Source organism: Ylistrum balloti, unplaced genomic scaffold, assembly GCF_031769215.1.
Source record: "Ylistrum balloti isolate Yb309-2 unplaced genomic scaffold, AGI_CSIRO_Ybal_v1 Utg370488, whole genome shotgun sequence".
In the NCBI taxonomy this organism is placed as follows: Eukaryota; Metazoa; Mollusca; class Bivalvia; order Pectinida; family Pectinidae; genus Ylistrum; species Ylistrum balloti.
The window spans coordinates 843380-871323 of record NW_026782318.1 but is presented as its reverse complement, the minus strand read 5'-3'; the positions used below and the strand labels follow the sequence as shown (position 1 = coordinate 871323).

Sequence of the window (27944 nt, the reverse complement as noted above, 5' to 3'; positions counted from 1 at the left end):
ATTAGTAGAAGGGCACGTGAAAATCGTGCATTATATACGTCAATCTCTCGGTATAGGGCCTGTCAATTTTGATGTGTTTTCAACATTTTTATGATGTATGATAATGCTAAAGACATTTCTATTTTTTCATTCAGCGTACATTTTTAACTAAGATATTTATACATCAAATTTGTATCAACATTGGGCGAGAAATGTAAAATAAACAATGCTATTCACCGGTAAGTAACAAGCAATACTGGTATTAACTATGCATTCTTGTACTACTCTATCAAGAGAAGTTTAAATATCTTATATGAAATTTTGTTAAAAACACTGTTAATCAAAAGTTCATATCTTGAACATAACCTACGCTAAAAAAACGACAGGAAAATACTAGCTAGATACCCCACAAAGAAATAAGACATTTCTCAATTATATCACTATGACTACCGTAAAACTGACTTATACTTTTACTATCCAGAAATGGAATATTCACCATTTATCATACAGCCTGGTGGAAAGCTGTCAATGTTCGGTTTCCTAGTGGGAAAAGATCGAAATACGTAGCTGATGTTGAAAGGTCTGCCGCGTCCTTGTTTTCCAATTCTGATAAGTATATACGATGGACGTTGTAAAGAAATTCCCTGTTACTTAAAGGGTTTTGGTAAACTCAACGATAAATTCAGCCTCATTTGAAAAACAAAACAAAACCAAAAAAAAACATGTCAGCCAACAGAGGGGCAGAGCTAGTTCCAACATGTGTGCCAATAATTTGTTGAAAGATCCTACCACCGAAGCTGACGAAGATATTGTCAACCAGAAACTTGATCATTTTTTATGATTTCGTCCTCCGTATATTACCTCTTTGATTTTGACGTTATTTGTCCCGAACTATACTTCAGAATCGGCAACAACCATATATATATATATCTTATAGTTGTGTATTGATTTTACTTTAATAATGTTAACTATAATAACGTATTAAAACAACAATATTTATTTTTTACCTGATTTTTTATTGGACTGCATTGACCTTCTCTCCACTCGAGAATTTTTTATCGTAACGTAAGTTTAAAGCCCATTTTTGAAACTGTTGAGGTTTATAAAATTCTACGTTATCTTTGAAATATTGGTTAATATTATAGAACATGACTCACCATTTTAATCTTTTGTGATATTATAACCATTTAAGATTTTTAACATTTGTCTTTTACCTTTTAATTTGTTTGATGTTTTTCTCTTTTTGGATCGCTGTGTGTTTCACCTGTTGATGTCCCTAATGACCGTTAATGTGTGGACAGGCCGTTAAGATTGTAATAATAATGATAATATTTGCATTCGTGTGTACTATACAAATTGTAGAAAGAAATAACAAACAACATTTCTTTACTATTCTTTGCTATGCAACATTTGTCACCAATGGTACGGTTAACCAAAAACCAAGATGATGCAAGTTATGCAAGAAATGGAAATCAAAGACACGATAGACTCTTCCACATCAGCTGCTTATCTCGATCTTTCCATACAATGAAACCAACATGGACAGCTTTTCACCCAGCTGTATGATTCAAGTGATGATTTAAACTTCTCTATTGTGAATTTTCCATTTCTGGATATCGACATTCCTTCATACCGAGCGTATATTTTTTACATGTAGTAAATGACTGAATATTCAACGATCTGTTCTCATGATCACGAATTATGTTCAAGTCGTCAAGCGCTGGACCAACTCGTAACTCAAGATCTTAAATGATTCATGTTGATGAATATTTCTATCGTTATTGTAATCTTATTGAAAAATGTTCTATTTCTTTGTGCTAAATGAAGCTGGACCTGTTGGATACTCGTTACTTTGCATGATGGTTCTGTTATTGTATATCTTGTCCTCATTTGTTCTGGAAGAATTCTTTCACGACACACGCTTTTTAGAAAAATAGCAATGTATTTTACTAGAATTACAATAGCACACGTGATGGTTATGGCTATGTTCTTCCGAGCGACATAAGATATTCTATGTACTCAAGTGGATACAAACTGTCCTTGCTGTGACCCTTTCGAAAACATATAAATCGCGCGTCTTTTATCTAGTGACGACAATCGATACATGATAGATGACACGACTTCATCCTTACCGACACAAGGCGATATAAAAGACAAACTGAACGGTACGTTTCTATTTCCAGTTATTTATTTCACTTAATTCAAGATTTTTTTTGTAAACACAGATTGATGTAAAAACAGGTGTAACCTTGAGTCGCCTCCGAAACGTTACGATTTATCTTAGCAATACAAGCGGAGGAAGGGAAGTAACTTCTATAAACATATATTTATAACTCTCCAATATACTGTGCCCACCAATGTGGGTTATTATGCGCATCTCATAACATTTTTTTTATCATATCTATTAAAACCAAGCAACTGGTTTGGTCAAACAAATACATAATATCTGCTTAATTAGGACACAGTCACTTAATTTGTTATTTATCTATTTTGACAACAAACAGTTTCAAAACTAAGATTAAATCTGCGAAACTATTTCCGGCAAATGTTTCCCTTGACACTCACATTTTAGGAGAACGTCATCCAGTTTTAGGAATTCATAGGTTCTATCTTAATTTGATTGACCAAGGTTTACAAGACGGATGTCGTCGATGAAGCAGAAGACGCTTACTCTTCCGGAATACTTTTTGAGAGGTCTCCTTGTGACTTTTGTTCATAATTTGCCTTGTTAATTGAATTTGAATTTGGGTTATGATTATGTTGTTATTTGTTTGTTTTTAGGCAGCTAATACATTGAGAGAAGCTGTACGTATTTATATTAACACTCCCTGATACGGTTTAAGAAACAAATAACATTGCGTAATGTAGTGGAAGAAATCATTTCGACATGAAGTTGCGACAAGGTCTAAATTACAGTAGGTAGGGGAGCGGCAGGAGATACAACTGAGGGGATCTGGGTGACAATGGGCTTGGCAAATGCATGAATCGCCGTTTCTGCCAGTTTGCGTTAGTTGCATTTTTTCACCTTGAACACAGCGATTTTCCGGTATTCGTAATTCAATTTACGATATGCTCTGTAGATAGATAATAATGACGCCTTTTTGGAAATGAAAAAAAATATCAATCGAGATTTAATATTTTTACTTTCCAAGAACTACCTGTGAAGTTCTTTGCACGTAATGACTTTTGATAAATCTGAATATTTAATAATAGGTCCTACATATACCAAACCACAAAATAATTGTATATATATTGTGATTCAACGTGTAATGTAAATCTTACAGCCCATAGTTGAATGACAGATGAGAGATTGAATATGGCGACGCCAGATCTTTCCATATTAACCATCATCACGCCTGACATTGTTGCAGCCGAGATCCTGCATTGTCCGTCTATAAGATAATCGTCACATCACCATATTCATTTTCAGTAAATCAAAAAAGAATTGTCAATTATTTTTGGTACGGCAGTTTTTGTTTAAGTTTTGATGTAGATTATTTCAATTACATACCAAAATTCACCAGCTTCATATGTTAGAATCTCCTCCGGTCCTAATGATGGCAGGCTCACTACAAGTATTAAAAGATCCCAAACTTGAAATTTTAAATTTTGATTATGATTATGTTACAAAGTTGGTATTTTCTTGATGTGTTTTTGTTTTCAATGCCTTTTGTGAGTACTGTTAGAATGTTCGTTTGAAGATGGAGGTTATCAATAAGATAGTTAAGAAGTTAAGATGTAAAATTTATTTAGAATCTCCTCTGTTTAAATACCGGTCCTAATGATGGCAGGCTCAATACAAGGTTAAGGATTAAAAGACACGTTGATCCCAAACTTGACAATACAAGAATCTTGTCCTCATATCTAAAACACCACGCGATTGAAATGTTTGTTTTGAAGCAAGTTCTGTATTTTCCATTGCAAGCTTACAATGATAAGTATGACTGTTCCAATTATAACGTATTACCTTTGATACAGCTGATTCAACAGCCGACATTCATGAAGCAAGACATCGGGGTGTCCGAGATCATTAGGTCTCTGCTTCCGTTCCGTGTTCATTAGTCTGTATTTAGCGGTTTTGATTCTGTTGTGTTATGAAAGGGGTCGAGTATATTAAACCTTGGATAGCATGAGATGCAAATGTTCTCGGGTACGTTGCCTATAAAAAGTGCTTTACTCATGGTCGTCAGTCTTTGTAGACCATTGGCTGGTTATCTCGTCTGTCTGTCTCTCTGTCTCTCTGTCTGTCTGTCTCCTTATCTCTCCCCCCTCCTCTCTCTCTCTCTCTCTCTCTCTCTCTCTCTCTCTCTCTCTCTCTCTCTCTCTCTCCCTCTCTCTCTCTCTCTCTCTCTCTCTCTCTCTCTCTCTCTCTCTCTCTCTCTCTCTCTCTCTCTCTCTCTCTCTCTCTCTCTCTCTCTCTCTCTCTCTCTCTCTCTCTTTAAGTGCTTGTACGTAGAAGTCGAGGCAGTGACTGGATAAGTAACAAGTCAGAAAATGTTAGATGTTAGCTTTAGCAGTTGGGCAATCGTAAGTGTAGACGTCGACAGAAATGTATGTCAGGAAATGCTAGGAGACTGACATAGTGTGAAGTTTGTAATTTCTTGTTTCTTGTTGCATTCATTGTGCTTTCCCCCTTTGTTTTGTATAATAAATGTTAAATGTGTTTCTCGTCTTCGAGTCATACTTGAGTTCACCAGTGATAGAACAGGACGGAACCACAGGTTGGCTTTCAGACCTGGGCTGCTCTAGGCTTGTACAGGCATGACGAACGAACCGTTACATCATTCAGTACATATTAAGTAAGGAAACTTGATTCTTACAATTTTCCATTTCACGATGGTTATGCTCAACTTGGAAACAACCTTAGCATTCAGAAAACGTTGGTATTGTTTAGGCTATTTACCAAATCACATCGTCAATTATGACGTCAACAAACAAATGTTTCATATTGACAATGAAAAGGTACAAGTCATTATTATAAATGCAAGATGGGATGAAGTTTGTGTGTTTACCTCTCGGGTTTTTGTTCCATTTGTTCAATAGTAACACTATTATTGAAAATTTCATAACTATATTAAAGTAAATATCACCCTATTGACGATGCTAATATGTTTCTGTTTGTCAGTACATAGAAAACAACGTTTTAAAAAAAACCAATACTATTCCATATTATGACCATAATTTTCACTTTTTCATAACCGTTTTCCCTTTATGATTGTAATTTTTTTCCGCATAAAAATGATTTTGGCAACATTTGTCATTTTGTACAATAAATAGAAAATCGAAAATCAGTGGTAAACTTATTATTATTATGACATTCTTAACGGCCCGTCAACACATAAAATGTCATTAGGGCAATCAACAGGTAAAAAAACACAGCGATCCAAAATGAAATAACATTAAACAAACTAAAAGGTAAAAGACAAATGCTAAAAATTTTAAATGGTCATATTATCACAAAAGATTGAAATAGTAAACCTTATTCTATAATATGGACCATTATCTTTCAGATGACTTAGAATTTTACAGTCTTTAACAGTTTGAAAAGGGGTCTTTAGACTTGTAACGTTACGATAAAAAAAATTCTCGTGTGGACAGAAGGCCAATGCAGTCCAATAAAAATGTTTAACGGTGAATACTAAAATGAGAATAGAATCAATAATCCAAGCACAAATTCAATCACACTTGGACAAAATATCAACAAAAGGGATTTACACTGCTTAAGATCATCCTAAATGTCCTTACACTGAATAATATGCCGGAAATCTGTTGCGTTTTGCATTTGAAGCATATATACATAGATTCATGTCCAAGTAAATGAAGTTCGGACAGATGAGTTCAGTTCCAAACGGAGAATACAACATACACTTTGGTAATATATAACAAGTCTAAAGTATGTATTTAAAGCAGTATGTATTTATTTAGAAAACGTCAATGTCCGAATGAATCACCTGGTTAATCAAGTAGAATTATAATTATCATTATGATGAAAAAAAAACCTATTATGAACATGCGCTTTCGATTATTTGTAAATTAATAGTGTTCCTTTTCATATAGAATGCTTGGTAAAAAAATTTTTAAAAAATTAATATCATGGAATGAAGGTGTATGTATGTATACGTGATATAATAAGTCCCATTAGTTAGACATATTAAATATATGTTGTTGCAGCTTTAACACACGATGGTGTAAGGGCAGTGGTGACGCGTTAGCCAAATACCAAAGATGTAGCTCTGTAGTGGCAGCTGTACTGTTTTATAATACTGTGTGACTATTGGCGTGATGGACGTCCTTTGTGTGCAATTATTGATCTAGATGGCATAACGTAATCAAATTGATATCATCTATTTTGACTGACGACAACAATCTTTACATAGTTTAGTATTGACCAAAATATCCATCGTCTACGCAAGGCTCTGTGCGTACTACATTCGTTGACCTTTGGATATATGTATTCGCGTGGCGGTCATTGTCGGATCGACACTTTCAGATACTTACTGGTGTCAATATTTAACTGTGGTTTAAATATTGACAACAGTATTGAGTGTGTTTGTTTATAGGAGTCTTGAGTGAGGTATATTTGGTAAACGTGTTTATACACTTTGGTGATAGTATGGTTATCGTTTTTACCATTTTATATCATCTATGCTAGACTGAAAAAGTATAAAGAGAAAGTGCATATTTAAATTAACGTTTACCTTATTAATCAACATAAAAAGCATATTTTAAACTTTCGATTTTTTAAATTTGAATTAATTTTGAGAGACGATTTCATTTTTAATTTTCGTTATTTTTGGGTTCGCAGTTAGGTTTTACCTATGAGTTCATCCGCATTTGTTGTTCTCATGATATCTCGCATAAAAAACTGCGTTCTGCTCCTCCTGATCCGTTCTTCCACAAATAACCATATTCTTTATGACCGTAAATGAAACGGTTTCCAGATGGCTGATCTGGTCTCCAAAACGTAAATGACAAAGCTGTACCGTCGTCATATAAGAAATTGTTATCCTTGTTTTCAGAACGACCACCAAATCATACACTATTTACACCGAGGGAACCTGAAAATGTATTAAAAAAAATTATAACTTGTCTTTTAAATTAAAATTGTAATCATGGTTGTGTTCGTTCATGTAAGAAAATCTAAAACAGATTCCCAACGTCCTGCCTTATTTATACATGCTAGTATATTTACAGGAAATTCAGCGTTACTATTAATTTTGTGTTCATATCTTCATATTATATATTTCAGGTTTGCCATATTTCTGGGTACGTAAAACTGTCCAAAGAGGAACTGTTGTTAAATCTGTTTAATTTATGGCAGTGAAAACTTCCATATGAAAGAAATTGATCTGATTCATGCCTTTATTCTCAGACTGAATTCATATCTTCGGGGTTTGGGACCTGTACATATTATATGCTATATTCTAGTCTCTTTCAATTGATGAAACTTTTACAGTTCATTGTCGAACCAAAGAATTATTTCAGTGTATATATTACTTCATGTTGCATGTATGACTGTTGCGCCATCATTGTGGCGTGCAGCAAATGACACAATATAAGGCGATACATTGTTAAAAAGAGTGAGTTTGAGCCTAGTCGTTGACAGGCGAGACAACTTGGAAGTAATCTTTTTAAACACTGGACTTTCATACAATCTTCAACAGTGATTATAAAGGGTTCTACCTCTACTTATAACTATGGTCCCACTGGGCTCATAGTAACTGGTGATTTCAGCAACATTCAAAATGATAAGCGACGAGAGCTTTTCGTGAAGTCTCCTAAATATAGTTAAACCCCGTCCGTTAATGTGAATATAAATTTCGCGATACTTATGGATACAGTTGAAAACTATGTAAAAGAAACGAGAGCACGCTGCGTTGATTCGTTTTCTGAGTGGGTTCAGTCCATCATTTGTAAAAGAATCTGTAGGTTGAAATCGAAAAATGACAGGTATGTTATTGTGTTTGCAGATGAGACGTCCAATAACTTTATCCTCGTCTCGACCTTTTCCTGCAACGTAATCAACAAGGACAGCTTTCCACCAAGCTGTATGATAAACGTTTTACTATTGTGAATTTTCCATTGCATCCCCGATTTGTGGTATTTAAGTGTCATAGTTGTCTTGTTTTCCCCCACTTATTCCCATTCATTTGTATATATTTACATTTTGCTCTGTGGTCACCCATTATGTCTATATTAATCTGGACTGCATTCACAGTATTGTAGATGCAGTTCAGAGAGTGCGCATTAATATTTTTTCTGTGGTAGGCTAAATACAAATAGTATACAATACCTGAATGATCAAGGATTTCAGGCTAGACACATCATGTTCATGAGCTCCCATAAATCTGAAAGTTCGCTTCGGTCCTATAACCGCACAGTTTCGACAACAGAAAAAATCATTCAGTGCATCGTTGTCTACCCTGACATTTCCAGTTACCGATCACGCAGATCACGCCGTGGACGTCATTCTATTTATCTGTCACCCAGATTGCATTCACATTGACAATAAATGCAATCAGACAGACGTTCAATGGTTAAATAACACTAACGATAAAGGGAGTGCAATAAACTTCCATTAGGGATCCGTTTTACCTGCCTATCGTACATATTTGTCTACCTACACATGAAAGGAAATATGTCCTTGTTTATCTACGGCGCTTATCTGGTTCTCTGTCTTGGTGACTTACTGGGCGGTATCCATAATTATTGTTCTGAATTTTGTTCATCTTTTTCATGGCGGTTTTCTAGTTATATATTTAATATTCATTTGTTATTGTATTGGACGTGGTTTCGGGACCCGTTTTCTTCATCTGTGTTCAGATACGGTGCGATGTGTTTACGATTTGGTTTAAAGTTCGTGACCTTCGGGGTTTTCGCAAGTTCGCTCTCTAATTTTGTGTTTGCATTGCTTTGAAATACAAATACACGTATTTTCAGTGTTTCCAACAATCGAACTACAATAATATTTTGTCTGTTTTGTTTGATGTTTCATTATCGTATCCAACTACAGTGGTAAATAATGGTCAACATCGCGGTATCGTAAAAGTCAGATTGGTCATTTTGAGTGATTCCGACCCCCAATTTCGCAGTACCGTTCTTGCGCAGAGGAGAAGGCTTGTAATGTTTGTTTACTTGGCACTCTTACTGGAATTCCTAGGCATCCTCACTCGAGCTGGAATGCTAAACCTCCTGACAGGTTGAATGGCAAACGCAACTATACTGCTGGGTTGTCTAAGGACGTTGTCCATGGCGATGTTGTGCCGAAATGACTGAGACCCCTCGTAAGCCTTGTCAGAGCTTGCCTTCATGTAGATGCGTGTCCTAGCCGCTGTGCTGTGTTACGGATTTGTAGATCAGTTCAGCGGTGTAAGCCCGCGCCTTCCCCTGGACCTGGGGTAAATTCAACATGCTACAACCCTTTCCGATGTTCATCAGCAGGAAATGGATGTACCACCAGACTGCATTCACACGTTTTGGACTTAAATTTAACAGTATTGTCAAAACAGTATCCCCTTCAAAGTCGATGACTTCTTCACATGTTATCTATCTCCGCATATGAATACCATTGAAAGACAACTACAACAATGCTATTACTTATTTGGGCAGATTAAAATGGATTCAAATTTCACAATCAAAAACAGTTTGTATGCATTTTTGTCAAATGCGGAAACAACACGACGATCCAAATCTATCTCTTTGTGATAAACCCATTCCGGTTGTTCAGCAAACCAAATTCTTAGTTGCGATATTTGACAGAAAATAATTAAAAAATACATTAAAACCAAATGCCTTATGACGCCTAATACTCTAAAGGGGATGTCACACCCTGGTTAGTGAGCTAAGAATTTATAGAGCTCTTATTAGATTAAAATTAGTCTACGGGTCCATTGTGTATGGATCTGCTAGACCTTCATATCTCAAATTACTAGATACTGTCCATCACCATTGTCTGACGCTCGCTCTCGGAGCTTTTAAGACCACACCTACACCAAGCCCCTATGTAGAGGCTAGCAAACCATCATTATATATCCGTCGTCGAAATAAATTGGTTTTGCAATACATCATTCAGCTAAAGTAAAATCCTTCAAATGCTGCTTTTTCTCTTATATTTGATCCAAAATATAAAACCTTGTTTCAAAACCAACAAAAGACCAATTCACCATTCGGTATTCGGATTTTCGCTCTTTTACAAACCAAAAAATATTGATATTGACCAAATTCAGTCATTTGAATCGATATAAATTCCACCCTGGTTCTTGAATTCACCTGAAGTTGACTTTTCACTTCAAGAAATGGTTAATTCAGACATTGACAGTTCATCCTTCTTGAAATTGCAGTTAAAATATTAGTCATTACTACATTTATATACTGTAGGTTCAAAAGATAATGATAAAGTTGGCGCGGACATGGTTTCACAAAATGAAGTCTATGGATGCCGGCTACCGAACAACGCCTCAATATTCTCGGCGGAAGCGTGAACTATCTACTTCGCCCTTGAATATATTAAAACAAGTAGAAAGAACTTTATCTATTCGGACTCTCTTTCCACAAAATCTTAACTTTCGTATTGCATTTTGCCGGGTTCCTGGGTACATGGGAATACCAGGCAATGAAAAAGCAGATCGTGCCGCGAAGGCAGCTTTATCACTACCACCTGTTGTTTTAAAATTTCTTTTTACTGATTTTAATCCATTTATCAAACATTTTTTGACAGCGGGCAGGAGGAATGTACTCAATATACCGATAATAAATTGCGTAAAACCTATCATTGGTGAATAGTCTCCATGCTATAGAGACAACCACGGAGACGAAGTTGTCCTTGCCCGTCTTCGGATGGACCATACTTACATTACGCATTCATGTATATTGAAAGGCGAAGATAATCCTCGGTGCATAGGATGTGATGAGCCATTCACCGTTAAACACTTTTATTAGACTGCATTGACCTTCTGTCTACTTGAGAATTTTTTATCGTAATGTTATACGTATATAGACCTTTTATCTTTTAGTGTTTTTTATGTTTATTCCTTTTTGAATCCCTGTGTGTTTTACCGTTTAATGGCCCTAACGGCCTTTAAATGTTGACGGGCCGTTAAGAATGTAGTAATAATAATAATTATAATATCCTCGGCGAGAAGGATTGCCAACTTCACCCTGCGTCATCGGTCCCAGAGGCCAAAGGGCGCTATAGTGTCCTTGCCCTTGTTACTGACCAGGCATGTTAGTATTGAGTATTCTACTCCTGGCTTTCCTGGACTGCAACTAAAGGTAGCCGATTTATCGGAGGTTTTTATTGCCATCCTTGATGTGAAGGAACTTACACGTAAACGTTCCGTTAATTCCGGTGGGCGGCCGTCTGGCTTTCTTCCTGCTCGGCGGAGGGAATCACCCAAGACAGCTAAGTTTTTTCTGTGGTGTTAAAGGGTTAGGGGTTTCCCTTGATTCAGGAGCCAACTGTCTGCAAATCCAATATCTTTTCTTGAATTGGGTTGCTGCTGGGAATGTGAATTCTTGCCTCCCGTTTCCTCTCCATCCCACTCTTTTCTCTGTGGCGTCAGTGATAAAGAAGGACGTATTTCCAGTTGTGTGTAGGTACGACGGGTAGGGAAGATAAACTGCAAACGGTGGGTGTATTGGGTTCTCATTTGTGTTTATATTATATACACATAAATGGAAATCAATGTTCATAATAAAGTTATTTAAGGACGATTTCTTCATGTATGTGTTGTGACTGCATGAAGGTCTTCTTGTGATAGTGCAGAAATGAAGGTGTGCAACTGAGGTCTTCTCAAAAATGTTGTGACATATACTGCCAAAGACCCCAAATCCATTTGATGACATAATGCACGGTTTTTGTACCTTTTCTCAGTTACAAGATTCAAAATAACAAAGAGAATTTTGATTTAATAAGTTGAAGGTTAAAGCATCAAGTGTTTGGACTATATAGACTATTTCATTTTATGTTTAAGACCTCGTCTTTCCTAGTGGAATTTTCAAAATCTTCATTCTACCAAACGATATATAAAAAGTTGTTCTGAGTATCAATTTACTTACGCAGGAAGTCATTAATGTGCAACTGTTTTTCCATTGAATTTATCTTGATCATATGTCCTCCATCTAGCCAGCAGAATTCTGCAGCGTCAGGACCTTTTCTCATTACGTCTGTCACCAAGTCTAGGGTTTGGTTGTAAATGTACCCGCTTTCAACTGGGCAGTCAACTGCAGGAAATAATAACAAAAACAGCAGAATAATAGTTCTAGTACAATTTTTTTGTATTGTCCATTCATAATATCTCAATCACATCGGATCAACATTGTGGAGTTTGTCTTAACTCTGTAACGAACAAGACACAACAATTTTCAACAAAATCGATAGATATTTTGAAATCTATTTTCTAATCGATTGAAAGTTTTTTTGGTATTTTGGGCCCTTAATGGTCTCTTAGCTCATAACATTTTTGTGTATTGCTTCAATCACGAATTACTATATGCAAAACAAGGGCAGTCTATGGGGTTGTTTATTAACTTTTGTCGCCTATGAGAATAATTGAAATGACAAACAATATTTAATCTTACCTTTCTTTATGTAACATTTCCAACCATAATCAGTAAAGATTCCCGCCATATAGATACTGAATATTGTAGTGTATAACATACACTGTCTATCGGCAGCATTGTACGACATCGATAGACAGGACGCATTGCTGCCACAATTGGCAGCACATTTTAAAACACTCACTGTTGACATAGCAACACTTGAATTATCTACCAGCCGGACATCTTGCAAGTAGGATATTTCTGTGATTTCTGAGGAAATGTACTCGGACGAACAGGTCGCAGTTAAGGACAAGTATAGCAGATGAAAAAACATAACTTTTCTTCGACTTTTCCCCTAAACATCTGGACACTCAACGAAAATTGATGCAATGTTTTATGTTCGTAAAATTATATCTGAGTAACTTAATGGGGTTATTTAAACAGGAGATTGACCACCTTTCATAATCACAATGAGCGTATTTATAGTGTTTCTCCTGTAAAAAAACCTCAAACATCGCTGTAAATTGAAGGCATTATCTATGTACACAACAAATGTAATGTAAGTTATTGAGCAGATTGACCATTTCCCCTCGTTCAGATGTCAATATATTGGTTTAAACGGCTGTTACAGGAGAACTACTTTAAACATTTTTTTTTTTTTTAGAAAAACATCAACGTTGAAGAAAATGCACTTTAGATGTCTTCCAAATTCAGTTCATTCAAAATTATTTAGCATATACATATCTCTACCTCTTACCCTAGCCCTACAAAAAGATCGCATCTTAACCACTTCTGCTTTGACGTGTATCACCACAAAGACGTGTCGAATGATAGCGGACAACGGAGACCATCCTGTTACATTCCAAACATTCACGAACCGTGCCGACATGTCCTGAAATGCCTATATCCGTCAAGTATAATTAGGACGTTAAATACAATATGCTATAAGATCGGTATGTGTGCGAAGTGTTTTAAGAATAATCAGCAAAGAAAGTCCAACCTGAAAGTCAAAACTTGGTGTTGATGATGAGATGTGAGAGACATCCCACTGTTATCCATAGAGGATCTATTTTACGGCCAGTTTGCCGATGCAAAATGCACATTATGTATCCAGAGTTTCAATCAAAACTCGATTATATTGCCCAAGCGCGCAAAACGCCAACTCGTCTTTCATTACAAACTGTGGTGTCCGTGTTCATCACGTATTTATTCATATAATCTCATAGGGAAAGATCTTAACCCTAACTTTGAAATCTGCACTGATGAAAGAGAAATGTTGACTTCTCAGCTAACATCCTGATCAAAGGAACTCATAAAGGATCTTTTGGAGATAACAAATATACTATCAAAGCTTCTTTTATTCTATTTCTCCTCTCTGGATGATGCAGATTTTAAAGCTTAGACTGGTTGGAAAAGAACACAGCTTTTAAAATTGTTTTCTTACTCTTCATCCTCAATTGGCACTGGTATTTATACTTCAAACTACGAGGATGAACAATTGTTGTTCTGGTTAAAAATGAAGATGGACATATCATGGTAACAGTGTTTAATTATTTTTAACGTATCATTTTCCAATATATCGAAAACATTTCGTTCCATAGTATTAGAAATATCAATTGTCTCTTGAACGTGAGCAACTTACAAGCGAAAACATTCTGGAGCACAACTCTGTGTACTCAGAAGCATTTCTTGGCCAGTGGACTTTTTTCTGCGAAGATTACAAAAACCATCATGGATAGTCTCTCCTGGCAGGAAAAAGATGGCAGCGTCGTTGCTGATCGAATGTTTCCAGTTTTGGAAACATATATGCCGTCTTATCTAAAACCTGGGCAAACTCAACATGAAAGCTAACATCGAGAGATCCAGAAACACTCCATGGAACTTCCACTATATAACCTTAACAAATTCTTCGTTGAACATTGTGTTTTAACTTCCACAGCTCTTAAACACGAGGAAGGCTTAGACCTGGGCTACCTCCTTTGTAACGTTACGTAATAGTGGAGTGCACTCATCCGCGACATTGACAAAATTGAAAGATTATGATATTTCCTTTTGTATATGACAATTGGAGTAAATATTGAAATATGTATTATCCGTTTGTTCACTGAACACTGAATATTTTTGATGTGTATTCTTTTATCCAGTGCACTATTTTTTTTACGCGGAAGCACACGGTAAGTCTGCTGACAGGTCTCTAGGCAATTATGGCGGGAAATTTTTATTTTTTTTATAGATTATGTGTGATTGAATCATGAAGTGATAAATATAAGCATTGAACTGCTTTCAATTAGCATTCATTGGCCTATGAATGCCAACTGGACAATAGCAAATTTAACCTGAAGCGGTAGCGCGCTTCATTAAATTTGCCGTTGTCTAGTTGGCATTCATAAGCCCATGAATGCCAATTAAAAGCAGTTCAATGCTTAAGTAAATCCAGATGGGTTATAGAGTCATATCACGATGATTCAAGCAATTCCAGCAAACTCCCAATAACTAGTTTTGGAAAATTTATTTCATACTGTTTGAAGATGTTTTTTTTTTACAAAAATACGAATGGACTCTAATATTTTTGACCTTCAGAAAATTTCGCTTAGTGTAGAAAGAGCAAGCTCTTTCTTAAAATCCATCACTTTTTTTCTCCTGTTCCCAATGAGTTCAAAACTTTTATTTCATGCTTTGCAGATATGATATATAACATGATATTATCAGCATGTTCATGTTTAGCTTTCTTTAAAAAAAATAAGAAATGATATTGTAGCATTTTCTCCAAAAAACATACATTTTTTTCCATCTATGGCACAAAAAGGGCGCTATATTTTGGCGTATAAAAATGTGTGGACTTAAATGCCTATTTGTAATCGTAACACTACAGAGACTATCAACGGCATATACAAGTTGTTGTATTTGCTTCTGATGTCATTTTGGAAATCCACCTTTGAATTATATGCCGCTTCAGATGCATCTTACCTATTTGGGACAAAATACCTTGTGCGAAATGTACAATGAAAATGTAAATTATTACGTTTTAAACAACCCGTCAACATATGTTTTCTAAATAAGCATGTAACGCCGTCGTCACTTTCTCGATTCTAATTTTTATAACATAGCATTACTTAGATTTCCTCTTATTGTAGATTAATATTCGTGAATATTCAGGAATAAATGAAATCGATAAACATAAGACAGAATAAGCGAACGCAATGTCATTCTATGTCAGTTCAGCTTAAGGTGTTGTATCGGGAGTCACGGACACGGTATCTTGGCGAGACATCACTGGCATATCTTAACGTGAAACTGAACAAACATGTCAGTCAAACTAGTTATTATCTTTCCACTAAAGCCCCAAAAGATGTGATCGAGACGTGATTCTTTTCAGTTTTTTATGCAGTTAACGCAGGTTTTCACGAAATTATCTTCTCTAAATGACAACATGTTTTTACGATCAATTCCTCCTTTGAAAAGTAAAGATCACAGAATATGACAACGCGTGGGAGTTAATGCTGCCTCAAAGTCCCCGGCTCATTAGTGCATTTATAAAAGACGTTATATATTGTCACGTCAGCACCGACTGACATGTCAGTATATTGCGTTTCCCCCAATCCCAACCCCACCCCCAACCAAATCCCCTATATTTGTATATATATCCATGCGGAGCCGATTTTAGTTATAGCACTAGCACTAACGTATGATAGATAAATAAATAAATACAGTTTTATCATTAAGATTCGAAATCACGGCAAATTTGCCTACAAACTTCAACTTTCACTGCTCGTGGAGGTTCTATATATAGAACATCGACTGTCATAGTTTGAGAGGACATTTCAAAATTAATTCTTGGAAATTATTACTTTATACTGAGCAAAATAATAACGACGCAGCTGTCGTACTTCAATCTTATTGACAAAAATAACATCGGTGCTCATAATTAATTAATCTTACAATGGAGTATGTCATAACACTGAAGAGTTCCGAAATTTGGGTGCAGTCTTAGACTCTTAAGAGAATTTGTGCCAGTGCTGCCATTTTACTGGTATATTTAACTGAAGTTGACATTTGAATGGAATATGCATTCAAAAAATGAAGTGGTATAAGGAAAGAGTTTTTAAAATTCCCGGGTTTTCATGAAAGAATGACAAACTTCTCGTGTAGACATTGATAATGTTTACAAACGTTCATAAACTGTCTGCTTTCAGTAAGGACAGATTAAAACCGCCTCATTATATCAAACAATATGTTTCCCAAGCTAGTTATGGATGGCCGCCAGATTTAAATCATGTACATTTTTCATTTATTTTGACTTAAAATTACAGGACTCTCTTTCAAACCATAATGTCTGAAAATCATTCAAAATAACATATTCAATTATGCATAATGAAATATGCATGGTTAAATCGATATAGCTTTTGATATTTAAATGTTCGATACATGCGTTTTTTTACCTTGAAATTTTCCGATATCTATTATTCATCACATTATTCTGTTAATGTTTGCTTTGGTAAGGTGTCATATAATATCTACTAGCTCCATCATAATTGAAACGACACGCTATGGCGCTATTTGTAGACAACTTCTGCCAGTTGCTTCAGCGATGCTCTGGTATTTTCAAATACGTGCTTTTTGTTTCATTATTTGTATTTCATTCACGTGCAATTGTAATTACGAGCTGGTCGGAATATTCTACAGCGAAAAACCAACGACTTTTTGAAAGTATGGACTTATTAACAACACCCAGTGTCGTGTCGTGTGCTGTAGAATGTGCCCGAATTCTACCTTGTATGTCCTACTCCTACAACGCTGTTAATAATACCTGTCTTCTCTACTCAATACCGTTCACAAAGCGTACGAAAACGATCGAGGACCAAGGATGGACAACATACAATATGATTAGTGGTAATGCTAGATTAATTCCTGTTGGTGAAGAAATAAGTGTCATTACAGTTTTCAAATTAATTATTGTACATGTTCTGTACTTCAATGTGCCTGTATAGGTTTTTCTATATTAATGTATTTTTAAATTAACCCATTTTTCTGAGGATATTTTTGCGGATTGTTATTTTTCTTCAGTATAATTCGTTATTGCTATTCTTTTCACAGCCGCCTGCCCTACGACAAAAGACTACTATTATAAACGAGATTTGAATCTGTGTTATCATCTGGCGAAACAACCAAGGAACATAACAGATGCTATGCTGTCTTGCTCTGTTGTTGGACGTCTCCTAAGAATCGACACGCCTCAAAAACAGGCACATATTGTTGAATTTCTAGGTAAGTATCGCGGTTACCAAGATAAAAAACGATATTTTTTTACACAGGTAACATTTTTAGTATTATGTGCATGATATTAATATTATGTCAAAAATGATTTGCTGCTTAAATATATAACACTTAATCAGCATTACACTTTGAATAAAAGAAAACAAATTACCATTTCGTAAAATCCCTCTGCAGTCAGTATATATGCAAAATGAACAATCGCTTTTTATGAAGCGATATTGGTTTGAAAGTTGTCCTTCAGTAACGCACAGTGATTCATTTATGTTGCAGACTCCTTTTCCGCCTCGCCGACGTATATAGGTGGACAGTCTGAAAACGAGACTGATATGTTTATGTATGACGATGGCACGCCTCTGAATTTCTTTAGCTGGCATCATGGAAACCCAAGAGGAAATAAAGCAATAACAATGAAGACAGATTATAACTATGCATGGAACAATGTTCCTGGCCGTGAAATCAGGCGATTTCTTTGTGAAATCCCTATGTAAAAGCAAAGTGTCTAGTTTTTGTTCACCTTAGATAACATTAAGAGAGAAAAATACAATGCTGGTGAGCTTACGTGTGAATTTCGTATTATTCTTTTTCACGTGAGAATTATTTTTATTTGGTCGTTATTTCAGTCGTTTCCATCATTTTGGATCATAAGTTTGATTTCCCTGCACTCTTTTTGTAGTTTTTTCCCTCACCACCATTTTGCTAATGATTTTTGTTACTGTGACGATGCCAGAATTATATATTGACACAGCTTTGAAAAGGCTTTAAATATTGACATTTTATAATCTGGCCCTATTGATGAATATTGTTTTGTTTCTGTAAATGTAATTGTCTCGCACCAATCCACCATATGACAGGATCATGGTATACATTGTCCGGCCGACCTGGAAGTTTTTGGTTTAAATCATTACTTGTCCACTATACCGGCGTGAATTTTTGCCAAAATTTTGGCTGGGATATCTCTGGTTGAATGATGTAAATTGAAAGCATCGGCATCCAAAACCACTCTGCCCCATTGAATATAGCTGTACCCACATCAAGAAATTTGGAAAAGTCTTATATTTTTATATTGTTCAGCTAATGGCGTTTTGGTGGAATTTGTCTTTAAAATACTTTGGGAGGGAAATATTGACTATGTAAAGACAAAGACAGGGTGTTTGAATGTCGGGCTGCTGTTAAAACAAGTTTTCTAAAACTGACTTTTAGAAATGATTAGTAAAGGAGATTTAAGGGCTAAATTGTTTTGATATGTTTGAAGTGTTCCTTGTTTGGTATCCCTTGGAAATATTTCACAATTACCATCATTATCATGAAGTAGCTATGATTGTAAAATACCTGTTATATGCGTTACTTCATTTTTGTAATTCATTTATCTGTTCCTTCGTTTAATTCATTTGTTAATTGATATATTGTATAATGAACACTGCATCTCCCTGTGATATTTACATGTCACAGTTGATTCGATACCCATGAGTCTGATCCCAGTATCACGATTTCGTGCAAGTGTCGTCAACTGACTGACAATCTCGTAACACAAGGATTCAAAAAAATTAATTTGTAAATATCTGTTAACTTCTTTGTGAAAACCTGTTGTTAATGAAAATCATGGGAGAGTTTTATGATCGCCATAGTGATCTCATTGAGAAATATTCTATTTCTTTGTACGACATGAAGCTATACGTATTTGATGCTCATTAGTTTGTCTTTTAGTTCCTTTGTTGTATACCTTGTTCTCATTTGAAAAAGTGGCATTTCTTACTTAGCTATGATTCAGTAGGATGTTTTCTTATAGACGTTTAAATACCAGCCAAAATCCGTTATGGTTGAGTGATTTCGTGTGATGTCCAAGTGATGGTCATGTCTCTATGAACGTTGTTAGTAACTTGTGTGATCGCCATTGACTAGGATAATGTCATTGGTATCTATAATATATTACGATATGGAGAAGTAAAATGTTTTCATAATTATGAACTTACAAGCAATGGTAAACATTTTTTGTTACTATGGACAGCATTTATTTCACTGCTGAGATATTTCTGAGGGATTTTATCAATTCATTGACGTCACGTTAACAATACATTGGGACCACAGGGGTTTTCCCAGTAAATTCCTTAACTAATACATGATATATAGTGACGCAACTTTATATCGTTTCTTTGGACTAAAACCTTAAACTTTTAAAAATAAAAACTTTATTTTACCTGGAAATAAAGATAAAATCTACCGTTGTAATAAACATGCTGGCGGTTCCCTTGTAGATCAATGCTATAAATACTTAAAAGACCTAAACCATTACCTGTGTAAACAATACTTCAATACGTTTGTACCCATACAATCAATGTGCAGTTTCAACTCCACATACAAATAAATTAAAACACATTTGTATGTTCAACCTCATGGGATAATTTACTCTGAATGGCGAGGCTACTTAAGTAATGTAGCAAACTTGTTTGCGTTATCAATATAAGATTTTAAAAATAAACCTTTCAATACATGAAGTAGATACAGTAGAGCCAAACAATGAAATCAATTGCTTCATACAGTTGTTCCGTCCGTTATGCTAAATTTTGAATCTAGTAGGCGTCTCAGAATAATCTAAAGTTTTATTAAGAAATGTCCAGATCTAGCATTAGCCTTATAATTCAATACATTTCGTTGTATTCATACATTTGACAATTTCCAAAAAATATCAAATTTACAAAAATGTATTAGTTTTTTCCTTCCGATATTCTGGCATATTTCTAACATGATTTATAAATGTTTATCCCTTAACCATGTCCATTTCATAGCCGATATGCGCGTGATAAAATTCGTAGCAGTGTGTTGTTTGTGTTTACACATTTTGTCAAGCATTTCTTCTTTTGCAAGCAGAATTGGCAGAAATTAATCTCTTTCTCACTCCCGATTCAATTGCTTCATCCATCACCTTGCTTCTTATAGTGACAGTTTGTCTCTTCTGACACCTCTTGAACATCTTTCTATTCTTACCTATCTCTCTTTCATACACCTCGTGAACATCTTTCTACACTAACTATCTCTCTTTCTTACACCTCTTGAACATCTTTCTGTACTATCCTATCTCTCTTTCATTCACCTCGTGAACATCTTTCTACACTAACTATCTCTCTTTCTTACACCTCGTGAACATCTTTCTACACTAACTATCTCTCTTTCTTACACCTCGTGAACATCTTTCTACACTAACTATCTCTCTTTCATTCACCTCGTGAACATCTTTCTACACTAACTATCTCTCTTTCTTACACCTCTTGAACATATTTCTGTACTATCCTATCTCTCTTTCTTACACCTCTTGAACATCTTTCTGTACTATCCTATCTCTCTTTCTTACACCTCTTGAACATCTTTCTGTACTATCCTATCTCTCTTTCACTCTCTCGTTGTTTCTGCATCTAAACCATTTCTTATTATATTGTCCGTAAAGTTTGTCTTAATGACGCAATATGTTATTTACCTCCACTACTTACCGACCGCATTTTCTCTTTCTTAAACTGTACTATAACTAATCTAAATTTTCACCTGTAGGTATTGAACTTTTCTATTACTGATGTTAATAAATATTGATAAGCTAATGTGCTGAAGGCCGCGAGTAAAGCGAACCTCGCTGGAACACCAAACCACTTCCGGATGTTCTAGTCAGTGATACTTCACTATTGTTACCTTATTATCGAGAGACATTAATCACCATGGTAAATGATATAAGTGTTTGTCTATGCACCGCATGTTTTCTGTAACTGTCTAGGTTCCTGATGTTCTCAATGTCGCCTAATGATTCATCATATGTCACGGTTTAATTTCATGCATAATATAGTTTGAATTTTAACTCGCTGACAATGCATCAATATCGTTTCCTCTATTGTTTCGTTAACACGTGTCACGCTCCTAATGTGTCTCGGGTATTGAATTGTGGAAATGTTGTAGGTGTTGCGATATTTTATGTGGTTGTATGTAAATAATGAAGTCATTTAACACAAAACAGTATAATACCTGTACTTGAAAACAATACCCGCTGTCAATATTTGAATGGAATGTGTAAATGTACATGCTGTGACGAGGTCGATAGTTTGAACAAACAAAAAGATATAACCACGAAGCGATATTTTCATCGGAAGGAATGCTGATGAGTTGTTATGCATTATATGAGCATACCTTTATTCAAGGTGTGAAAATTCAAATAATTCTATGAACGACACCTAACAATAAAGCTATTGACAAAAATGGTTTCGTTAAGTCATTGCATTTATAAACATGCGTTCATGTGCCAATCTTGACAAGCTATTTAGTCGGATGTTACAGAAAAAACTATCGACATGATCGACATCCTATCTGCTTTTTTATTGCCTGGTATTACTATGTGCCCTGGAACCCATCAAAAACATTATGAAATTTTGGGCAAATTCATGCTATAGTATTAATGTATCACGAATGAAAACACTGTCTATATTTCTATTGCTAAGACTGTGGTACAGAAGGAGAGTCTGAATAGATAACAGCTCTTATTACTTTGTTTGAATATGTTCAATGGGGAGTTAGATAGCCCAGCATCCATCTTGTGTAATAATTGCCGCGACAACCTTATCATTATCTTTTGAACCATCACAGTAACTAAATGTAGATTATTTTTTATATCTGAACTGCTATTTCGAGAAGGTTGAACGGAAGGTGCCGCTGTCAGTGTCTGAGTTAAGCATTTCATGAAGTGAGAAAGTCTATTTCATTTGAATTCAAGACCTAGGGTGGAATTTCTGTTGTTCCAAATGACTGAATTTGGTCAGAGCGGAAATCCGAATACCGGAAATTTGAAATGGCCTATGATTTGTTTTGAAACAAAGGTTAATATTTTGGATCAAATACAAGTGATAATTCAGGCTTTGAAGGATTTCACTGTAGCTGAATTGTGTATTGCAAAGCCAATTCATCTCGACAGCTTTATAGTGATGGTTCGCTAGCCTCCACATAGAGGCTTGCAGTAGGTGTGGTCTTAAAAGCTCCGAGAGCGAGCTTCAGACCCTGGTAATGAACACTGTCTAATAATTTGTGATATGAAGGTCTAGCAGCTCCATACACAATGGAACCGTAGTCTAATTTCGATCTAATAAGAGCTCTAAAATGTCTAAGCAAACTTTTCTTTCGTCTTCCCAATCACTGTGGAGCACTACCTTTAGAATATTCAGTGTTTTAGGCGATTGGCTTTAGGATATTTTATATGGTACAGGAACGATAATTTTCTGTCGAATATTACACCTAGGAATCAGGCTCAATAACTGGAATGGGTTCACCACAAAGAGAGAGATTTTGAATCGTCGTGTTATCTCCACATTTGACAAAAATGAATACAAACCTTTCCTGATTGTGAAAATTGAAATCCATTTTCATCTGCCTAAATATGAAGTCTATTGAAACGCTGTTGTAGTTGTCTTTCAATGGTGTTAATATGTTTAGATCGATAGCATATAATGAAGCCATTGACATAAAAAGCGCCCTCCTTTGAAGGGGATAATGTTTTGACAATACTGTTAATTCTAGGTACAATATATTACCTCTGATACCTAATATCGTGCAGATATTTCATTTTGTCGTATTTCCACATTGTGTCGTAATCCCTTTCCAAATCGAAGAAAGCCGTAACTACTTCCTTAGAAAAGCCTAACGCACAAAGGTTTCAATTTTCTTAAATCTACAACCACTTTGAAGGGGTCATATTATATTATTTGATTCTAGAAACCAAATTAATCTTGAATATATCCTCCGCGCCAGAGTTTTACAAACACAACTCGTGAGCGATATTGGGAGGTAACTGGAGGGATCTGTCGTATCTTTACCTGTTGGGGATAGGAATCACAACACAACATACTGCTGTCTTTTGCCTTATATACTAGTGGAAAAAAAGAAACTGTGCATGGGTATAATATGCCCTAACGTGGGAAGTATATAAGAAATTGCCAAAAAGTTTTCAAAATGTTTTTGTCTGACCTTTATTTAACACCGGCTCAATTCATATGGTTATATCGTCAGCAGATAAGGATCAATTTTCACAGGCGTTCTCTGAACAAAGTTCAGCTCATCAATACCACGTTTGGAATCAATGCATTTTTATCAACGAAGCATCAATGAAAAATGTCTTGAGAATACCATTCCATATTCTCACATGCGCACGTGACAGGCCAGGTAACGTCAACGGCTGATTGTGGGGGCGGCATAAGCAACGCAGCATCTCATACTACACGTGTTCTACAGGCGACATATCCGGTGAATTGTTGGCCAGGGCAGCATATTCACATTCCTGCCGCTTGAAGGGTATGTCGTCTACACCAGGCTAAACGTGCTACACGATGACGTTGCTGGAGAACAGGACGTATAGCTGTAGGCCTCATTCAAGCAATCGGTTACTTACCGTTCGATGACTAAAGGTCGGGAATACTTCTAGCCGTCAAAGAAACAGTTCTGAGTCGTTCACGGAGATGAAGGACCAGGATATACGTATCCTAGCAATTCGACCTTAGGCGTGGACGTCCCGACCGCAGGGCGAAGTTATAATAATGAGTATTTGGTTGACAACATCTTCGTCGAGTGTGGTAGTAAGATTTTCCAACAGACTGTTGACATACCTGTGGGAACCAACAGAACCCACTATGTTGGCTGACTTGTCGATTTATTGAAGAGCTTATCAAAACAGGTCACAAGACCTTGCAAAGTCGTCTAATTTCACCTTCAGGTATATATAGATAATATAAAGATTTACACGGAGACTTCTGAAAAAGTACAACAAAAATAAGACCAGGTGTTCCGGAAGAGAAAGCATCTTTTGTTTCATCGACGACACCCGCCATGTAAACCGTGGCTTACACAAGTTATGTCAGTTCTCAAATTAGAACAAGGTACACAACAACGGAACCAAAAGGCAAACTCACGAACACCAAATACGTCCAGCTTCATGTCGCACAATGAAATAGAATATTTCTCAAAGATAAAACTATGGCGACCATAAAACTTCCACCATAATTTTCATCAACCTGGATCTTTTGAACCCTTGTATAACGACTTTGTCATTCAGTTGACGACTTCTTTCACGACAATCGTGATAATGGAAGCTGGCCTTTTAATATTGAATCAACTCTGACATGTAAAACCATAGATTAAAATTGCTATCCATAAATGGAAAATTTACAAGAGGAAAAAATGGAGGTCGCATTTTGAATTGACTTTTTATGTTATGAAATAATGAGATGACATGGAATTAAACACCAAATGTTGATCACTCAATCATAAATTGATCAGTCACCAACAAAAAGCATATATCCTTCCATTTGGATGATGGCAGATTTCGCTGATATGTTTCTCGTTTTTCTTTTAGAAGTCCATTCTAAATCATGTAACATTAATATCAGTTCCCAATGTGCTTGTGACCTTTATATCTCGCATAAGAAAATTCGCGCCAATTTTCCGGATCCATTGCGCCAGTGATAATTTGAATCTTGTTGCATTCTGATGTAAGATTTCCCATCAGGGCTATGATTATCCCAGTAAGTAAATGTCAAAATCGTACCATCTTCATATACAAAATTGTTATCTTTGTTTTCAGAGCGTCCACCAATCCAAACAACAGTGGATGTATTGGATTCACGGGAACCTGGAAAAAAGGACAAACGTTAAATTTTGATCACTCTTGTGTTGATTATTAATTGATATTTTCTTTTTCATTTTTCTTTTACAAGCAAATACCTAAATACATGAGTCATTCATTTTCCAAACAAAATGGTAGTGACATTATAAAATTTTATTCACGAAGATGAAGTGAGATGTAAAGGTGACGTTTTCTCTTTAATGCGAATTCATCTAGATATAACAATAATAAAAGCATATATGAAGCATTTTACTTTGGCTATTTTTCATACATCTATTGACTTACGGAGAAAATCAGTGATGTGCTGTTGTTTCTCTATCGAATTAACTCTGATCATTTGTCCACCGTCAAGTCTACAGAAGTCCATGGCGTCAACAGGTTTTCTTTGTTCTTCTGTCACTAAGCGATAACACCAGTCTAGGTTTTGGTTGTAAATGTAACCGCGATCAACTGGACAGTCGGCTAAAACAAACATGTAAAATGTGATGCCATTAAAAGTAGACAGGACCAATTACCCTAAACGATCACCTGACTAATCTCAAACGAGCTGCAAAGAGCCATATAAGTTGCATCAAATCGATCCCACTGTTGAACTCCTCTGAAATCTTAATGATATAAGGATACATGCGAAGTTTCTTCAAAATCTGATAATATTTCTGAAATTCTCGCATTCACTGTTCAATGTAATAAAACTGCGAAAGGCCATAAATCTGTAAATTACCATCGACTTGTTTTCGAAGTCCTCTGAGATATTGTTTAGACATGGCTGCATACAAAATTTTATCAAACTGGTTCATTGTCACTCAGGTTATGGTCATGTGACCTAAAAAGTAAAGTTTTAACAATGAAATTGCTTTGCATTCGTTAGCAAATAATCGTTTTGCATTTCGTTTCTATCATAAAAATATCTTTTTTCGAATGATTTTAATCCATATTACTTTACTTAAAAATTTCACCGAATTTATTTTAATCATATAATAAGTGCTAAATTTTTACTCTTTATTAACCTCAATATTTTCGAACACCATTGAGCCTTCGTACAGGAACAAGGATTTTTCCATACTTTTATTTGTATTAGCCTATTGGTTGTTTAAATGAATAAAGGTGATATAATTTTATTATCTTTTGCTGTAAAGCAACGGAATTAATTGTGAATTGACTTCACCAAGACCTGAGCGAAATCTTATTCTCTTTAATTTTGGTATATCAAACTAGTAACCAATAGTTCTTGAAGTCACTGTCTACATCATTTATCATTCAGCCATTACTGGCTTGGCATATAATGCTTATACTTTTGCAGTAAGTCGTTAATTCTTGATAGTACAGAAAGATTACTCAGTGCACGATAACAATGCAAGATTCCGAGCACATAATTAACAAGAACAATCTACTTATTAACAATGGCATGTGTTTTTTCTGCAGTCATTGTGTCGAGAATGCACAGAACATAAAATATAAATATGTTTAAACACTTCATTATTTATTTGTAAAAACGTGTTTTTGGTATTTGAATTCTGACGCTTAAGCGGAAATTATTGCAATTGTTTTTAAACAAACAAAAATGTAGATATCATGTATCTATTGTGCTGTGATTGTTTTTGCGGACGTCGTTGTTTTCTTTGTTATCTTGATTACATTCATTTTGATAATTTTAAAATAGAGAAATCTTTCCGCCTTTTTAAAATAAAAAAACTTCACGGACGTAAATACTACAACCTCTAGTCCAGGGTATGTATCACCACCGAAAATATGTATTATCATCCATACAATACTACATTTACCAACGTTTAAAATTTGACAAAGTGTATTACCTCCTTTTATTGAGTAAGACTTCCATCCATCTTCTGTGACGGTTCCCTCCATGCTAGCATTGAACAGGACAGTGTAAACAATACAACTTTTGCTAGCATTGTTGTACGATAGGGAGAGACATGCTGCATTACTGACACAGCTTAAAGCACATGTTAAGACGCTCTCTGTTGACAATACGACACTTAAGCCATTCCTTAGTAGGAGGTTTCGCAAGGTCAACATTTCAGTCAAATCTGAGAAGATAAACTCGCTTGCACTGCATGCAAGGATAAAATATAAAAAAATCAAATACGAAACCATATTTCTTCATAGACTTTGTCCAATGGTTGAATGCCACTGAATAGAAGTATTACCTGATAGCAATTAACTAATCAGGCAATTTTCCCACTTTGTTGAAATGAAGGATTTCCTGTAGACCGTGCTATAGTAAAAATCAATAAATTTGATGTTTACTCTTAAAATTTTTTGACGGTTGCCATAGCTAATACACCACATTGTGAAATAAAGTTATTGTCATTGTTTAAAATGATGCTAGTAATACGTACTTGTCAGACTAATTACACAGACTGTTCAAGCAGTACAACGCACAGGTGAATAACATATATTTAAAGTTGGATACAGTAGAGATAACAAAGAATTAAACCCAATCATTTGAAAGCTAAGTGGGAAGGCACATTAGTCCCACAATTCAATAAAACGG

At 35.5% G+C, this 27944-nt stretch overlaps 2 protein-coding genes and 1 pseudogene across 2 annotated transcripts; 1 reads left to right on the top strand and 2 right to left on the bottom strand.

The window, feature by feature from the left end:
- Positions 1–6822: 6822 nt before the first annotated feature.
- LOC132555428 (uncharacterized) lies at positions 6823–12730 on the bottom strand (annotated as a pseudogene).
- Positions 12731–17066: 4336 nt separating this feature from the next.
- LOC132555425 (C-type lectin mannose-binding isoform-like) lies at positions 17067–18281 on the top strand. The gene is made up of 3 exons (XM_060219776.1): positions 17067–17115; positions 17614–17784; positions 18064–18281. Exons 1-3 carry the CDS (start codon positions 17067–17069, stop codon positions 18279–18281), a joined length of 438 nt encoding a protein of 145 aa, XP_060075759.1.
- A 6936-nt stretch (positions 18282–25217) lies between these two features.
- Positions 25218–27295, bottom strand: LOC132555424 (alpha-N-acetylgalactosamine-specific lectin-like). Its single transcript, XM_060219775.1, has 3 exons — positions 27244–27295; positions 25718–25894; positions 25218–25438 (listed from the first exon to the last, which is right to left on the bottom strand). The coding sequence occupies exons 1-3, from the start codon at positions 27293–27295 to the stop codon at positions 25218–25220; spliced, it is 450 nt and encodes a 149-aa protein (XP_060075758.1).
- Positions 27296–27944: the final 649 nt, after the last annotated feature.

Excerpts from the sequence above, each read along its gene's own strand:
- LOC132555425 (XM_060219776.1), top strand. The coding sequence starts at position 17,067 with ATGGCGCTATTTGTAGACAACTTCTGCCAGTTGCTTCAGCGATGCTCT. Across the intron at positions 17,116-17,613 it reads GTTGCTTCAGCGATGCTCTG|CCGCCTGCCCTACGACAAAA; the intron begins GTATTTTCAAAT and ends TTCTTTTCACAG. Across the intron at positions 17,785-18,063 it reads ACATATTGTTGAATTTCTAG|ACTCCTTTTCCGCCTCGCCG; the intron begins GTAAGTATCGCG and ends TTTATGTTGCAG.
- LOC132555424 (XM_060219775.1), bottom strand. The coding sequence starts at position 27,295 with ATGGAGGGAACCGTCACAGAAGATGGATGGAAGTCTTACTCAATAAAA. Across the intron at positions 25,895-27,243 it reads GTCTTACTCAATAAAAGGAG|CCGACTGTCCAGTTGATCGC; the intron begins GTAATACACTTT and ends TGTTTGTTTTAG. Across the intron at positions 25,439-25,717 it reads GCACATCACTGATTTTCTCC|GTTCCCGTGAATCCAATACA; the intron begins GTAAGTCAATAG and ends CCTTTTTTCCAG.